The 17,126-nt window shown below is 54.9% G+C and overlaps 1 protein-coding gene across 7 annotated transcripts; it reads left to right on the top strand.

Annotated features, from left to right (window-relative positions):
• Window positions 1-41: 41 nt before the first annotated feature.
• Window positions 42-15,499, top strand: Slc66a1 (solute carrier family 66 member 1). 7 transcript variants are annotated; one of them, XR_007352221.1, is made up of 10 exons: window positions 42-189; window positions 574-667; window positions 3,549-3,791; window positions 10,652-10,798; window positions 10,894-11,023; window positions 11,434-11,512; window positions 11,643-11,730; window positions 12,725-12,867; window positions 13,009-13,101; window positions 13,672-13,760. XR_007352221.1 is itself a non-coding variant. In XM_048816218.1 (10 exons), exons 3-9 carry the CDS (start codon window positions 3,628-3,630, stop codon window positions 13,848-13,850), a joined length of 960 nt encoding a protein of 319 aa, XP_048672175.1. In that variant the 5' UTR covers window positions 47-189; window positions 574-667; window positions 3,549-3,627; the 3' UTR covers window positions 13,851-13,857; window positions 15,038-15,499. The 7 variants fall into 7 exon arrangements, 6 of the variants coding, with proteins under 6 accessions (XP_048672175.1, XP_048672173.1, XP_015341099.1 ...); XM_048816218.1 differs by lacking the exon at window positions 11,434-11,512 and adding an exon at window positions 15,038-15,499 and having other exon boundaries at window positions 47-189; window positions 13,656-13,857; XM_048816216.1 differs by lacking the exon at window positions 11,434-11,512 and adding an exon at window positions 15,038-15,499 and having other exon boundaries at window positions 53-189; window positions 13,672-13,857.
• The last annotated feature ends 1,627 nt before the right edge of the window (window positions 15,500-17,126 follow it).

Raw genomic sequence — 17,126 nt, 5'->3', positions numbered from 1 at the left:
CGAGGCCAGGGCGCGCGGTGCTTTCCGGCGCACACACGCCGCGCCGAGACGCCTCCAGGGACCGTCTGCCAAGTGCGCGGCGTAAGAGGCGGAGCCGCGCGGCTCTGGGGACCTGGCGACGGCGCTCTGTCAGCTGACCCAGGCTGGGACCAAACCCAGAAGCCTGGTCCCGCGGCGGATCTCGACCTGGTGAGGTGGCTGGGGGCTGACAGCGGACCCCAAGGCTGGGGGTCGGGACTCTTGGTGCTTTCTGCACGTCTTTCCAGCATCTCACTCCAGCCTCTGCACGGTCCCGGGCTTCTGTCCCCTCCTGTGGCACGAGATCCTGGGGCGAGACACCGGGCCGGCACTGGGTAGCCCTCAGGGCCCCGGTCGCCCCCACCTCGGGGGCGATCACCACGGCTTCTTGGGCTGGCCTGGCCAGTGTTTGGGGTCTGAGTCCTCTTTCACCTGCTGGTCGCGGTCGACGGGCCCCCTGGCTTCCGATGGCTTTGTTTTCCCCCGGGCGGGCCGGGCGAGGGGGGCTCGCGGCGCTGGCCCCAGCGGCCGCCCTGTCATTATCCTTCTAAACAGGCGGCCCGCGCCAGGCTGAGTCACCAGGAGGGAGTTGTGGCCGCCGCTCCGGAGGCTTGGAGTGGGTGGAATCCTCAAGCCACATTCTGCCCAGGTATGCAGGGAGGGGAGCCCAGATGGGCCCCTCCCACGCCATACTTAGAGCAAGGGTCCACGTGTGTGCTGGGGGAGTGTGGGTTTAGATATGTGAGGACTGGCCAGGGTCTTGTCCATTCAGCTTACTGAAGGCTACTCTGTGCCTGGGACCCGGGTGGGTTAGAGTGGGGTGGGAGTGGGATAGCAAGAGCAGACAAATAGCCATCCCTAGAGGTTACTATCCGAGTGTGTGCCTTGTGCTGAGCACCCTTCTAACGGCTGGCTCTGGGTTATCTCATCCAGCTCTGGCAGGCAGCAGGCAGGTTAGCTCTTGCCCTCCATCCCAGGCCCTCTGAGATCACAACATTGCCCTTCTTTCCTTTTGTTTTCTCTTTTCTCTTTTTTCTCTCTTTCTCCTCCTTTATGATTCTCTTTTCCTGCCTCCTGTTTCCTTTCTCTCCCTGTCAACATTTACTGTGCACTTGGTGTCACAGGCTGTGAGAATAGGAAGTACACAACCAGGTTAAGGGAGAAGAGCGCGTGTAAACAGCAGTGGTTGGCTGAGGTCTGTGGGTAAGCCTTCTTCGTGTGTGGCCTATGGCAGGGAAGGAGGCAGGTCCTGTCTGGCTACCTCTTGCTAGGCCTCTTGGATAGGGCAGTTCAGAACTGGCTCATAGTATGTCTTTGCCAGGCCTTCAAGGGTGATAAGGGCCTTATTAGGGAAAGAGAAAGCATGTGAAGATGTCTAACCCTGAAATGACTCTTTGAGGACTTGGAGCAGGAGATAAAGTTAAGAGGGCAGTTCTGGTGTCTTGGGGCCTTGCCCTCAAGGACTTTAGCTTGATCCGGTAAACCAAGGTGGACACTTGCTCTGCTTTGGTGGGAAGTCATCTCTCTGTCTTCCCTTGGGATCCAGGAGAAGGTTTGGGTGGGGCTAGAGATGCTGTCTCCAGCCCAGCCTTTCTCAAAGTGCATCGTGTGCACCGGGATTCTTTAAGAAGCTGAGCAGAGGGTCCTGCGGGAACCCAGAATCCCTGTCCACCCTATTTCTGTCTTAATCTGGTGAAAGGAGGGAGTGAGCAAGAGGCCCCAGGGTGGTCAAGATACTGGACTCTCTTGTTTACATCAGACATTAGCCTGTGTTGGATCAGACATGGACCGAGAGGGTCATGTGCATTTCGTCACCCCAGCCACCCCAAGGATGGAGTGTCATTAGCCCTGTTTTATAGATGGGCTCAGACAGATTAACTCACTTGCCCAAGTCCACTCATCCTCATCTGTAAAATGGGTCAGTGTTCCCTGAAGGTTACTATCTGAGTGTGTGCCTTCTAATGACCATGTGCTGACACGTGATGCACTGCAGGGGCATGCTTAGAATCCACGGGGGAGGACGAGGGAGGCAGTCCAGGTGAGGGGCTGGCTGGGGAGCAAAAGGACTGGATTTTAAATGCCTGTGGCATCGCAGAGGTGCAGTTCTTACCTGGACCGAGTGTTAACCATGGTGGCCTTGTGGGTGCCAGTGACAGACATCAGGTATGTGCTTCCATCAAGGGTAGCCACCGAGATCCAGGAGGAGGCTTTCTGCCACCCTGAGCCTGGCCCTGGAGATACTGCAATGAGCAGGGCAGACAGTGACCTGGGACGCCCTTGCCCTCAGAGCCAGGGCTTCTGAGCACAGCTAGTCACATTTGGACTGAGAACCTCAGCTTCCTAAGAAAAGGAGCTGACTCGCTTCCTTTTCCTCCCTGACGCTGCCCCATCCCTGCGACCTCAGCATTTCCCTGCATCCAGCCAGGGCATTGCTTTGTGAGGAGCCCGGGGCCCCCCCGCACAAGTGGGAACTGAGGTGGCTGGAGCACACCCCCAGCCTGGGTGAGGAAACTCCCTCTTGGCACAGCGAGAAAAGGGGAAGCCAGGTTTCTCCTCTGCCAGAAGCCAGCAGCACTAGCAGGGACAAGAAGCATCTGAGGCAGTGGGGTGTGGCAGGTCTCCGTCCTGGGCTTGGCCCCGTTGCTTCCTGTCTGGGTGGCCTGGCAGATCACGGCCCTCTGCTAGTTTGACCTCAATCAGTGGTCCCTGCTGAGCACAGAAAATACTGGACAGGTGCCTAGCAGAGAGTCCGGCAGTTAGGATGGTGGTGACTGTCATGGATGAAGGTGGCCCTGGCCAGACCCTGCTTCCTCTCCCCTGTAGGTTATCACTCAGGCATGATGGCTCTACTCTGTCCTGGGAGGGACCTTCTCTACTGGCCCCTATGCCAGCCATGTTCTGGCTTGGGAGGTGGCCGTCGATTCCCATGGGCCACAACAGGAGCTCCTAGGGGGGACTTGAGCATCCTGTGTGTGGGTCCCAGCCATCTGACCAATGCATAGGCAGCTGTCCTTCCAATGAGATCATGAACTTAACAGGCCTGGCCTCACAGACCCTCCCAGAATAATTTACAGCAAAAACAGAATCAACCTAAATGTTTATGGGTTATAACAAAAGATCACCCTGGGGACCCAATTCTACATGCTGTTTGTCTGAACGCACTTAAGCAGCACAGCAGCCATTCAAGGCAGGCCCTGTCGCTACCCCACTGCTTAGGAGAGGGCCAAGGCCTGAGAGGCCAAGACTGGCCCACGGTGGAAGTGCTGCCTAGTGAGATGCTGGGAGGTGAATGCACCTGTCCCGACCACAGCCCCTGCACTCCCCCAGTGCATGTTTGAGGTTGTCAGAGCTTGATTTGATCTGTGTCCCCAGAGGCCATTGCATCCTGTGGGGGAGAACTGTGTCTTCCTCCTCTTCTGGCTCAGGGGCTTGGTCAGGGGCAGATGACTGGGCCCAGGCAACGTAGGTCGGGATGACCATGGACAGGAGCTGGACCTTCCACTGCTGAGGCCTCCTCTCTCTCCCTGTAGGACCAACCCTCGCCTGCTCTGCACGCCAGCGCCTTCTCCCACGCAGCCCTCGCAGGCGGGGGCCCCTCTCCCTGCAGCCATGGTCCGGAGGAAACTGGGCCCTGGCAACTTCTCCAGCTGCCCCAATGGATCCAGCCAGTGGATATGGGATGTGTTCGGCGAATGTGCCCAGGACGCCTGGGACGAGGCCAGCGTGGGCCTGGGCTTGATCTCCATTTTCTGCTTTGCAGCATCCACCTTCCCGTGAGTAGTCCCTGGTGGCAGAGTCGGGTGGGGACAGTGGCTGTGCTGGCCTCCAGGCCAGGTGTACCCCCTTCTCTTCCTCCAGCTGCATTCACTGACTTCCAGCCAGCTCTGGAGGGGCTGCCTGGAGTCCCCCAGTAGGTCCAGCCTCATGCTGGGCAATGCCATAGAGACGTAAGAACATTTGCAGCAGTTTATTGAGTGCCTGCTGTGTACCTGGCTCGGTTCCAAGGGCTGGACATGCTTTTACCTCATCTAGTCCTCTTAACAACCCTGTGACAGAGATAGTTACTTTCCCTATTTGACAGATGAGGGAACTGAAACCCAGGGGGGTAAAGGAACTTGCCCTGGGTTGCACAGCTGTGAAGGTGGGGAGCTGGCGGCCTGGAGGCAGCAAGCAGGCTCTCGACCTCGGAGCTTGGACAGTCTGGGGGTGGAGACGGAGCTGTGGTGTGAGCACTGCTGTTTTGGGGGTCCAAGGACACTGTGCCTGACAGCACAGGGGTCAGGAGCGTCCACACTCAGCTCCATCACATCGCTGCTGTGAGTCTGGTGTCTTCTCGTCTCTGAAATGGGAACAGGTTGCCACCCTTGGGTTGCTGCGAGGGTGACGTAGGGGAGTGAAAGGTACACTTGGGCCTTCACAGCAGAGGAGAAGGCGCCTCCCCAGGCTGCAGGGGCAGGAGGGGGTTGCAGTCAGAAAGGGCCTGGAGGTCGGCCCTAAGCCAGGAGCTGTCGGATCGGTGAGAACTCGAGTGTGAGGGAGAGTGCGTCAGGGGACAGCAGGTGGAGGAGACAAGGGACAGTGTCACAGCGCTTGGCTGGACAGTGTGGGGAGATCAAGGAGGTCAGCAAAGGAGGTGCCACCCGAGGCTTGCTCTCCAGTGTTAAGAAATGAGCTCATGGTAGAGCGTGTGCCTGGCACGCGGAGGCCCTGGGTTCCACCCCCAGAAAACAACCACCACCAAAAGGATGCTGCTCTTTATTGTGAGGCCCAAGATCATGGTTTGATCAGGGGCTTCCCGTGGTTTTAGTAGCTTCGTTAAGAGCATTCGCATGTGGTACAGCTGACCCATTTCAACGTATAAGTCAACGATTTAGTGGATCCAGAGTTGGGTAACGGCTGCCACGATTCATCTTAGAACATTTCCTCACCCGAAAAGAAACGCACCCGTCAGCAGTCACTTCTCCTTTCCCCAACCCTCTGTCCTGGCGGCCACCCATCTCCTTTCTCTGTCTCTGTAGATTAGCCTGATCTGGACAGTTCTTGTTTTTTTGAACAGAATTTTAATTTTTATTTATGAATTGTTTTCTATCGTACATAGTTTTACATGAGGACACTGTTGGCCATCAGAATAAACATCAAGCGATGTTAAACAAACAAACACACAAACAAAAATCTCTTTAGGATCCTCAGTAATTTTTAGGATATGAAGGGATTCATAGAGAAAGGATTTTGAGAACTGCAGCTTAAAATCATCCCCTTGACTTTGACATTCTAAGTAGATCTACAGTGCAATTCATCAGACACGAAATACTGTCATGTCTGCACTCTGTTGAGCAGCTGGGAATTTATACATAACTGAGAGGAAACAGGAAGCACAGAAGGTTGTCCAGGTGACGAGCTCACGAGACATCTGGCAGGCAGAGTCTTGGTTAGGTGAGCGGGTGTTCGCTGTTGGATAAGTAGGTGGTTAAAATTGGTGGCGTTTCTAAAAGAGTCAACTCGGAATTTTCATATGAACGGCCTCAAAGAACCCCGAGGATAGCTGGGGATGGAGAAAACGAGGCCGTGGGAGACTGCCTGCCCGACACCCGCACGCCACAGTGCTGGATACGCCTGCTCAGTGCCATCGGGGGAGGGACTGTGGTCAGTTTGCCAGGAAGCCCAGGGCACCGAGAACAGGATGGCACGTTTTGTCTAAAATGTGCAAGTGCACACACACAGAGCCACCCACCCACACAATAAAAAATGCTCAGATCTCTATCAAGTACATCAAGCCACTTCCCAGAAGCTCCTGGGGGAAAATTGGGTTTCATAGGTGACCTGTATTTCAGTATTTGACGAAAAATGCAATGTCTGTCTCTTTCCTCTTTTGGCATTCTTGTCACTACAGCGAGAGGAGCCGTGTTTTAAGTGTTTATCAAACTTTCTAGGCCTTTCCTTAAACCCCATGGGGATATAAACCTGGATAATAACTCAATAAGATAAGCATTTTTCAAGGAAATTGTGCTATGGGGAGGGTTGGATAATGAAACATATGTATATTTTAATATCTAATATTTGCATAAATCTTTTTATTTAATGAAACTAGATAGCAGCATCTTCATTATATGCCCTGAATTTTGTCCCTTGATTTTATTGTTTTTTCAGAAAAAAAAAAATGAGCCCCTTAATTTATGAAGCTTGGGAATATTTTTAGATTCAGGCACCTCATGCTTCATGTAATTAACGAATTGCTTCTAATCCAGAAATTTCTAATGGGAGCTCTGCTCCCCTGCATACTAGGCCAGTAAAATTTTATTGCCTTTGTCAAGTTTTATGTAAGTATCTTATACAAATACTTGTGTTAAGCATATAAATATCATTCACATAATAATATTTAACAATGTATCTGATCCACATCATTTGCAAAGCTTGCCACTTTTCTGTGTCCTTCACTCAGAACCTCATTTTGTTTAGTTTGATACCTTAAAATGATGGTGCTAATATGGCTGTGTTTTTTTATCTTGCTCTTCTGGGGTACACAAACACAAAAATTATCTTATTTCAACAGAAGACCCTGCTAGTAACAAGAGAGCATGAAAATCTTCAAAGAACTCTTTTAAGGATGGAAATTATCCCATAAATTCCTGCGGGCTTAAGAACCCTTCATGTCTTTTTTTTTTTTTTTTTTTTAAACATCCTTATGAGAATGAATTTTAATATTTATTTTTTAGTTTTCGGCTGACACAACATCTTTGTTTGTATGTGGTGCTGAGGATCGAACCCGGGCCGCACGCATGCCAGGCGAGCGCACTACCACTTGAGCCACATCCCCATCCCTCATGATGTCTTTTCTGGCAATCCCTCACCCTTGTGTCCCACCCTCTCCCCAGCCCACACTCCAATCCTAATGTTCATTCTCAATTCATCGCATCTAGTAGAAAGAGAATCCTGCTGAGATCTAAACTCTCCATCCATCAGGACACAGTCCTTTTATTTTTTTTTAACATTTTTAGTTGTAGATGGACACAATATCTTTATTTATTTATTTTTAATGTGGTGCTGAGGATCCCACCCTGTACCTCACACATGTGAGGCAAGCGCTCTACCACTGAGCTACAGCCCCAGCCCCAGGACACAGTCCTTTTAAATTGATGTGCTGAGTCACTAATATTAGAGAGAGGAACAAATTGATTTTTAAAAGTCAATAAAATACAACAATACTTAGGATGCAAACGGAGATGTTTGAGCTGGACATTTCATCATTGACTTAAATGGAATCATACAGTGTGTGACTTTTGGCACTGGTTTCTGTCACTCAGTAAGGTCTTCAAGATTCATCCGTGTTGCTGGTGCAGGGGTACCTGCCTCTTGTCCAGCTGCTTGGGAGGCTGAGGCTGGAGGATCACATGAACCCAGGAATTTAAGGACAGCTCGGGCAACATAGCTGGACCCTCTCTCAGAGGAAGATAGATAGATAGGGGAGAGAGAGAGACAGGGGGAGAGAGAGAGAGAGAAGAGAAGAGAAGAGAAGAGAGAAGCTAGGCTCAGTGACACATACCTGCAATCTCAATTCCAGCAACTTGGGAGACCAAGGCAGGAGGATCAAATTCAAGGCCAGTGTCAGCAAATTAGTGAGGCCTTAAGTGAGATCCTGTCTCAGAATAAAAAATAAAAAGGCCTGTGGTTGTGGCTCAGTGGTAAAGTACTTCTGGGTTCAGCTGGAAGGAGGGAGATAAGAAGAGAGTGAGGGAGGGAAGGAAAGACGGAAGAAAGGAAGGTTAGTCATCCATGTTGTACCATGTATCAGTACTTCAGTCCTTTTTATAGCTGAATAATATTCCATTCTATGTACATACCACATTTTGTTCATGCATTCATTGCCCTTTTTAGTTACTGTGATTCCTGTTGTATGTGTGTTCATATATAAGTGTTAGTGGAGATTTATGTTTTTACTTTTCTTGAGTAATTTTCCTAGGATTAGAATTACTGAGTCAAATAGTAACTGTTTAATCTTTTTGGGGGGGGCGGGGTGCAAGGGTGGTACTGTGCTGGGCCGCATCCTATTTATTTATTTATTTATTATTTATTTATTTTGGTTGCCAGGGATTGAACTTGAGCACTCGACCACTGAGCAACATCCCTAGCCCTATTTTATATTTTTTATTGGATACAGGGTCTCACTGGGTTTCTTAGCACCTCACTAAATTGCCGAGGCTGGCTTTGAACTCGCAATCCTCCTGCCTCTGCCCCCACTCCCCAAGCCACTGGGATTACAGGCGTGTGCCACCGCGCCCGGCTTTTATTATTTATTTTGAGACAGGTTCTGGCTAACTTGCTGAGGGCCTTGCTAAGTTACTGAGGCTGGCCTGGAACTTGCGATCCTCCTGCCTCAGCCTCCTGAGTCACTGGGATCACAGGTGTTTGTCACCGTGGCCAGCCTAACTTTGTTTAAACTTTTGAGGACTTGCTGGACTGTTTTTCCAATGGGCTGTTCGTTTCACATTCCCCCCAGCAGTATTTGGGATCCGCTGTCTCCAGATCCTCCTCAGAACCCGGCACTGTGTGGTTTTATCACAGCAGTCCTCGTGCGTGTGCCATGGTATCTGATGATATCTACTTTATGTTTTTTTGTTTTTTTTTTTCCTTTTGGTGTCATATCTAATCCAAGTACCAAAGACTGGGCCTTTTATTCTAAGAGGTTTCCAGATGTGACTTACGTTAGGTTGTTTGATCTATTTGTGTTACAGTTCATATATGGTGTGAGGTAGGGGCTCATCTTCATTCTTACACCTGTGGATTTCCAGTTGTCCCAGCATTGTGTATTGAACAGACTGTCCCTTCCCTGTTGAATCACCCCAGTGCCCTGTTGGAGGCTTCCATTCTGCTGAGTCACCTGCTCCCAGGTGCCATGAGACCCGCAGCATGGGAAGCCGGAAGGACGCATTCTTACCTCTGCAGAGCATCTAGGGAAGTAGGATGGGAGAGCCTGGAGCTTGGGGGCCAGGAAGCTCAGTGAGCAGTGGGGGGGGGGGGATAGGGGCCACAGGAGGAACCCTGCACGGGGCTGGGTGACTGATGGAGGCTGGGGAGGCCACCTGTCCCCCGGAGAACTTGCCCAGCAGTATCTGGGGAGCTCCTGGGGCTTCCGCTTCCTGCCTGGGCCTGGCTGATTAACCAGTGAGGGGGTTGGAGGTTATGGAGGCAACCTCAAGTGACAGCGGAAGGGCAGCCACCTCCTAGTTATTCCTAGGACTCTGGGTCCCCTGGGTGGACAAAGTCACTCTCCTGCAGTTTATGAGACAACCAAGTCAGAGCATCTTAGGAGGGGCCTGAGGGCCAGGGGGTAAGCCTTCATCCAGGGCCTTCTCCCTCCTGGGCCTCTGCTGGCAGCTGCCCCTGAGTCCAGGAGGGATGGGGCTGTTGGGTAAGAGGGAGGAGAAGGGGCCTGCAGGGCTCCTGAGGAGGAAGCCCAGGGAGGAGCTATTTCTGAGACGTGAAAGATGAAGAGGCGTCCCGTCCAGTCCCGTCCCTTCCCCGAGGGGGCCTGCAGGCCATCCTGAGGTGAAGGGAAGGCAGCCCTGAGTCGGGGTGGGGTCCTCCAGGGCCTTGCAGGGAGGTGCCAGAGGAGGTGGTCCTTACTGAGGAGCAGAACACTGGACAGCTGCTTTTGGCAAGATTGGGGTTTTAGAAAAATCCCCGAGAGGAAGGGTGGCTTTGAGGGGAACCAACTTGGCTAGACCTGGAGAGTTGGGGGGAGTGGGAGCTGTAAGAGACGTGGGGGTGGCAAGGGCCAGGCCCAGGCCCGGCTTTCTTGGTCTGGGCTTGGGCAGCGGGTGGATGAGAGGCCGTTTAGTTTCTCTCTTTCCTTTTCTTTTTGGTGCTGAGGATGGAACCCAGGGCCTCGCACAAGCCCCATCATGGAGCCACCCGAGCCCCCTCTTCTCTTCTTTGCTGGTCCTTCCTTTTTTCCTCTTTGCAGATGATTCAAAAGAAGCTTGAGGTCTTGAGGGTGCAGCTCGGTGACGGTCTTGCCCAGCACGTGGGAGGCCCCAGGTCCCTCCCCAGCACTGGGGGGGGGGCGGGTAGGGGAAGTTTGAGCAGCAAATGGCTTGGGTCGGGGTGGGAATCCAAGCCGTGTGACATGACCTCCGCGGTCCCCGGGACAAGGACCATGATAGACCTGACTTCATGGGGGCTGTGGGGACTGGAGGCGCTAATACGCACAAAGGGCTCTGAGCCCTGTGACCCTCTGTGGCAGCACTGGCTCACCCTGGGATTTAGGCTCATATTACCACCCGATCACAGTTCCAGAGAAAGGGTCCCAACACCAGTGACCTTTGGGAAAACATCCAGGGAAGCAAAAGCCTGGGACCTTTGTTCCAGAGTGGCAGGATCCCTGCCTGCGCTCCTCGCTGGCCCTCTGAGGACAGTCAGGCTGTGGTCTGGCCTGTCATATCAAGTGCTCCAGGGTCCTGGGCCTGGCCACCAATGCCATCTTGCTTCCAACCCCCCTGTCCTGATCCAAAAAACAGAGCATCCAGGGAACCTATGAAGTTGTCCTTAGGGCCTGACACAAACTTTAGAACCCTACGTTCCCAGGGACCCCAGGGTCCCGTGGAGGGGATCCTGAGAAGTGCTGGGGTCTCTCCAGAAGATGCGCAGCCCTAGGGCTCTCAGGCCAGAAGAGGGTGCCCCGTAGAAATCCTCTGAAGGGCAGAGAAAGGAAGGAAGGATGGGCTCCTGGGCGGCCTCCTGGGCGGCCTCCTGGCCCTTGCTGCCCCTGCCTCCCTGTACCACGGTCAGTCACCTCTTCTGGGGAAGGTTCCCTCACTGGCCCTCTAAGGCGGCTCCACAGCCCCCAGCCTCTGAGCTGTGTCCCCTCGTCTTCCGTAGCCAGTACATCAAGGCCTGCAAGACCGGCAACATGGACCAGGCCCTGTCCCTGTGGTTCCTCCTCGGCTGGATTGGCGGAGATTCCTGCAACCTCATCGGCTCCTTTCTGGCTGACCAGCTGCCCCTGCAGGTGGGCAGGTCCCTGGGCAGGTGGGGCAGCTAAGGACAGCCCTGGCAGAGAGGCCTTGGGAGCAGCTAGCAGAAGAGGTCCAGGCTTCAGAATCCTGACCCCACACCTAGACAGAGCCTTCTGCCTGCCGTGCTGTGTGATAGTGGGCAAGTCACTGCCCTCTCTGGGCCTCAGTTTCCCCATCTGCAGTATGAGTTTACCAAACCCAGGGCTCTTCGTGTTTTCTGGATGTGGGGCCCTTGAGGAAATGAAGTCTCTGGGAACCCCAGATGTCATCATGACCTGTGGCCAGGTAGAACTGGGAATCACAGGAAGACAGTGTCTTCCCAAGAGGGACCATAAAGCCTCGACTGCTCTCATGGCTAAACCAAGGCATCACGTGACCCCCGAGTTCTGTTTTGTCCTGGTAGCGCCAGCCGTGGATCCTTGGTACCTGCCGGGGCTGGATGTTTAGAGGGTCCCGCGGCCGGCCTGCTCTCTCCTGCCAGGGTAGGTGACTCCTTTCCAGGTGAGGAAACAGGCTCAGGGAGGTGAAGTGACGCAGTCAGGTCCCCCAGCTGGGCTGCAGCAGTCTCCTGGGACCGCAGCCAGCGCCAGGGCCCTGCCCCTTGTCTTGCAGACCTACACAGCTATCTATTACGTCCTGGCCGACCTGACGATGCTGACGCTGTACTTCCACTACAAGTTCAAGAAGCGGCCCTCTCTCTGTGAGTAGCGGCTGCTCTGGTCAGGAGCTCTGCTGGCAGCCCAGGGGGCCCGGGGTGGGGGAGGAAGCAGGGTTCCCACTGCAGGCTGATAAAACTGACCGACCGCACACAGGCCTTATCTAGAAGCCTGGACCTCAATTAAACAAGATGGAAGGTCAGGGCGCGAACACATCCGGCCCAGACCACAGGGAGGGTCACTTCACTGAATTCTCATTCAGCAAACATGGCCTCGCTCCTCTGTGCCTGGCTGGCCCCAGCCTTAGAGCTGGGAATTGAGGACGTGTCACACGGGCTGCCTCTGCCCAGCAGGACTCAGAAGGCACTATAGACAGGTCACTACGGAGACAGTGGAGGCTCCTAGGAGGGCACTGAGACTCACTGGCCTCTCTGCTTGTGCTAACTGACCCCCCCCCCCCCCCCCCCCCCCCCCCCCCCCCCCCCCCCCNCCGCCACCTGCTACCGTCATTTCACCTTGAGGAAGGTACCTAATCTACAGATGAAGAATTAAAACTCAAAAAGGTGAGTTAGCTGGTAGTGGTGGCACGTGCCTGTGATCCCAGCAACTCAAGAGGCTGAGGCAGGACTGGGGTTGTGGCTCAGGAGTAGAGCACTTGCCTAGCAAGGGAGGCCCTGGGTTTGGGTTTGACCCTCAGCACCACATAAAAACAAATAAAATAAAGGTCAAATTCTTAAAAAAAAAAAAAAAAAAGAGGCTGAGGCAGGAGGATCACAAGTTCAAGGCCAGCCTTTCCAACTTAGCAAAGCCCTAAGCAAATTAATGAGACTGTGTCTCAAAATAAAAAATAAGAAAGGCTGGGGATATAGCTCAATGGTATTAAGAAAAATAAAAATACAAACCCTCAAAGAGGTTAGGTTACTTGTCCAAGGCCACCCAGTACCTAAAAGCTTAGGGGCGAGGCTGGGACTCTATCCCAGTCTGTCTATTGCCACTCAGATCCCTAACCTTGGCTTTTCTCTTCTGCCTCATGACCAGTATCTGCGCCCATCAATTCTGTGCTCCTGTTCATCTTGGGGACCGTGTGTACCATGCCACTACTGAGGGGCACCAGCCCTGTGGCTGCCCAGAGGGAGGTCTTCCGGGGGAGGACACTCCTGTCTGTGGAGCCAGGCAATAAGGTGAGGTGGGGTTAGTGGTGGTACAGTGGGTGGGCTCCCCGCTACATGGTCAAGTGGGGTGGGGGATCACCCTCTGGGAGGGATCTCTCTGCACCTGCAGCTCCCACTAGCCACTGAGCAGTCTCTTCTGCCCCCACCCAGCCCTTCACGAAACAGGAGATCATTGGCTTTGTTATCGGCTCCATCTCCAGCGTGCTGTACCTGCTGTCCAGGCTGCCCCAGATCCGCACCAACGTGAGCCCCGAGTAGGGGTGGGCGGGTGCCAGGGAACGGAGCAGCTCTCCTGAGTTAAGAAGGAGCCTGGTGCAGGAATTTTTATTCAGATGGTCTGGGACCAGCCTCACTGTTGGCTTGGGCGAGTCACGTCCACTCTCTGCCTCAGTTTCTGCCTCTGGAAAATGGGCATGTGAGGGCCGCCATGGAGGGTTGCATGAGACCCATGTGTGTCCCAGGGCAATTGGAGGTCACACGAGAGGGAGGAGCTAGGCTTGGAGGCTGAGGGGAGAAGGTGAGGGCAGTGGTGAGGAGGCTGGCGGGCCCCAGGAGTCCGGGCAGGGCTGGAGAGTGAGGACCTGGGGCCGCCAGTCACGGGTAGGGTTTGGGTCAAGTGGTTGGAGCGAGGATGAGGTGTCTGGCCCTGGATATGGCTGGTCTGTATGCCAGGCGCATGTTGGGTGCTGGGCACACGGTGAAAAACCCGCTTAGAGTGTCGTAATACACGGCAGACTGACACGTGGACAGTTACGGTCTAGAGTGACAAGAGCCGTCTTTGATGTCTCTAACCCCAGCCCTCTTGGCCCCCAGTTCCTGCGGAAGTCAACCCAGGGCATCTCCTACTCGCTGTTCGCGCTGGTGATGCTGGGGAACACGCTGTATGGACTGAGTGTGCTGCTCAAAAACCCCGAGGTCGGCCAGAGCGAGGGCAGCTACCTGCTGCACCACCTGCCCTGGCTCATGGGCAGCCTGGGCGTGCTGCTGCTTGACACTGTCATATCCTTCTAGGTGTCCAGGGCTGGGGAGCAGCGGGGGATGGAGCTTCAGCACCTGTCTACCCATCTACCTAGCCATTCATCCCACCATTTACCCACCTACCTGGGCAACCTGGCACCCACCCACCCACCCATCTGCCCATCCATCCACCCACTTACCCACCCACCTACCATCAACCTACCCATCCACTCATCCCTCCCTCCCTCCCTCCCTCCTCGTATTAATCCATTCTAGAGCTTATACCTCCTGTTTGCCAGGCACCAGGTTCATTAGTGAGCAAGAACAGAATGGCCCTTGCCTGGTGACCCTTAGAGCTCAGTGGAGAGCCAGGCAGGACACACAGGATCGTCAGTTAGTTACTTCCTTGCAGTGATACCAAGAGCTGCAGAGAAAGATGGCAAGAGTGCTCTCCTCAGGACTGTCCTGGCATTTGAGCTGGCCTGAGGGAGGAGACGTCGGTCAGGCAGAGGTGTGGAAGGAGAGTTCCAGGCACAGCTTGTGCAAAGGGCCTGAGGAATAGAAAAGAGGGCTCCATCCAGGCCAGGGGAATACAAGCTGGAACATGGAGCCTCACGGGAGTTAGAGTCAGAAACCCTGGGTTCAAATCCTGCCTCCTCCACGACTTCATAGCTGTGTGACACAGCGCAGACCATCCACCTGTGTCCCCATATCCTCATCTACGTTCACAGTTGCTGTCTCACCAGGATAATGGGTGATGATGTCAGGTATCTGAAAACTCCCCACGTGACCTGGCACTCAGTGTGTGCTCAGTGAATATTTGCTGAATGGCAGAACAGGACATTATTTGGGAGAAAGGAAACATGGGCCTTGTTTTAACATTTGCTGAGTCCCTGCAGGATGTGATAAGGAAAAAAAATCAAGCTCTAGTGGCCCCAAATGGCCCAGCCGCTTGGTGCACCCCAGGGTGCTGTAGGGTGGCTGGACAGCAGGTCCTGGGCCTGCGAGGCCACCTGAGGAAGGCCTTGGCTGGACTCGGAGACGAGTGGAGTGTGGCTGGGCACTGGGAGCCAGGACAGCAGGCAGTGGGGAGGGTACAGCAAGAGCCAGGGCCGGGGGTCCTGCCTGGCCCCTCCCCTGCGAGAGGGGGTACCGAGGGAGGGTGAGAAGAGGGGACATGGGCCACAGCTCCTGCTCTGTTAGCCTTGACGCCAGCCCTCAGATCTCTGTCCAATTCTTGATGTACAGGAACCACCCCACCTCCTCAGAGCATGAGCCCCTCCTCCCCAGCTGACCGGCACCTCAGAAGGACAGGGACCTCCAGGTGCCACGCCCAGGAAGTGAGAGGTGTTGCTGCCCCTGTATTGGGCCCTGGTGACAGCCTGGGGGAGGCCTAGAGTTCCCAGCCCAACTGTCTCCCCACCAGATTGACTGACTCTTCTAGAAGCAAGACAGTCCCGGGGCCGCCCAGCCACCCTGGAAACACACTTCCCGGGTCCAAGGCAGCTGTCTCAGGAAGCTTCAAGGAAGGGGCTGCGCAGAGAGCTCAGGGCTCAGAAGACAGCGCGTCGCCCCTCCAGCCACCTACCTCATTCTGCCTGCACACTGGGGCCACAGCTGCAGCAGGTGGACCCGGGACAGTCCGGTTGACTCAAGATGACCTAGTAAACGGTACTTCCCAGAACCACCTGTTTTTGTTGCTCCTTCCCCAGGTGCCAGGGGCCTGGGCTGCTCTGAGGAACATGGTGGATGGGGACCCAGTATGAGCTGGGCCGGAGGGGACACATCTGCCCACAGTCCTGACCCAGCCTCCTGGGGTCCCTTGTTCCTTTAACCTGCATCTCTGGGCCTCTCTGTGACCCACCCCACCTTGATAGTGGGGACGCAGGAGTGAGAATCACATCAGTGGGGTCCTTGTTCCTGGTGCTCAGAAGAAGCAGAATAGTTAGGGTTCAGCTCGGTTGGCCTCTTAGCTTTTCGTGCCTCAGTGACCTCTTCTGTGAAATGGGGTGACAGTGACACCACTTCATATGTCCTTTTAAGGATTAAAGGAGATAGTGTAGTTTGGAGTTTAGCTCCAAACTCTGGTATGTAGTAATTGCTCAGCAAAGGTTAGCCTTGGTGATTTTCAGTTGGAAAAGAGGGACAGTCAGGTCTCTCTGGAGACAGGGTGGCCTCCTGGAGGTGGTGACAGGCATCAGGGGAAGAGCAGGGTGTTGTGGCTGTCTCCCTAAACTGCTGAGACTGGGCCTGAACTTGCAACCCTCCTGCCTCCGCCTCCGAAGCAGCTGGGACTACAGGCATGCGCCCCTGCACCCGGCCTCCAGCTGAAGCCAATTCCGGGGGCGGGGGCAGGTGCAAGGCCTGGGGCTGGGGCCTGGGCCGCTCCCACCTACCAAGAGCCTTCCTGAACGAAGGCCAGACCTAGGCTGAGGACAAGGACCAGGTTCTGGGGACAGGGCTTGTGCAGGTAGCTCGTGGGTGGACAGGGTTTGGTTGGGGAGAACCTCTGTGGCTGGGGAGAGTGAGGAGAGGACTGGGGTCCAGGTGGGCCGTGAGAGCGGGAATGGCCAGTGTCCCCAGCCCCATCTGGAAGGTGCTGTGGAGCTAGTGTGCCGTCGGCCATGCAGCTGGTCTGCTGAGCACTGCCAGGCCGCGTGCCTCGATGTCACCCTCACAGCCCCCAGTCCATGCCACAGCGCCCTGTGACAGGTGGAATGACGGGAAAGAGGAGTTGGGTGACTTGCCTAAGGTTGCCCAGCTGGGAGTGTCCCCTGGGTGACACATTAGGCCCTCGGCTGACAGTGGCCTTCTTCACCCGGTTGGAGCCGAGGCCTGCAGCGGGGCTCTCGCTCCCTCCCTGGCCGGGGGTCCTGGTGTGGCGGTGCCCTCCAGCCTTACTCTGCTGGGCTCAGTCCCCCTTCCAATCTGGGCGGCCTTTCCGTGAGTCTCTGGACCCCAGGGGAGGGTGCTCCCGGCCACTGCTGGCCACAGCTCAAGGTTGCTTCAGGTACCGTTCGCCAGCCGGACAGGTGGCTCCATCCAGGGCTCCATGCCACTCCCCTGGGGCCAGGTGGCACCCTGTCGGCCTGAAGACCCGGTGCTCAGTGTAGCAGCATGAACCCAAGGGCAGGCCCGACTAGAGCTGGGCAGGGGAGAGAAAATGAAACCACAGCCCGGCCTCGGGAAGCCCCCGTCTAGTGGGAGCGACATTGTCCCTTCCTCTGGGAAGTGCCCAGGCTGATGGGGGCGCTCCTGCTTTAGGTGTCCAGTTGGCTGAGAGCTGTGGCTCCCTCGGCTCAGGAAGCCCC

Source organism: Marmota marmota, unplaced genomic scaffold, assembly GCF_001458135.2.
Source record: "Marmota marmota marmota unplaced genomic scaffold, marMar, whole genome shotgun sequence".
NCBI classification, from domain to species: Eukaryota; Metazoa; Chordata; class Mammalia; order Rodentia; family Sciuridae; genus Marmota; species Marmota marmota.
Note: the sequence above shows the minus strand (reverse complement) of the source record. Positions and strands in the feature narration are given on the sequence as shown.

Excerpts from the sequence above, each read along its gene's own strand:
- Slc66a1 (XM_048816216.1), top strand. The coding sequence starts at position 3,628 with ATGGTCCGGAGGAAACTGGGCCCTGGCAACTTCTCCAGCTGCCCCAAT. Across the intron at positions 3,792-10,651 it reads TTTGCAGCATCCACCTTCCC|AAGATGCGCAGCCCTAGGGC; the intron begins GTGAGTAGTCCC and ends GGGTCTCTCCAG. Across the intron at positions 13,102-13,671 it reads TGCCCCAGATCCGCACCAAC|TTCCTGCGGAAGTCAACCCA; the intron begins GTGAGCCCCGAG and ends CTTGGCCCCCAG.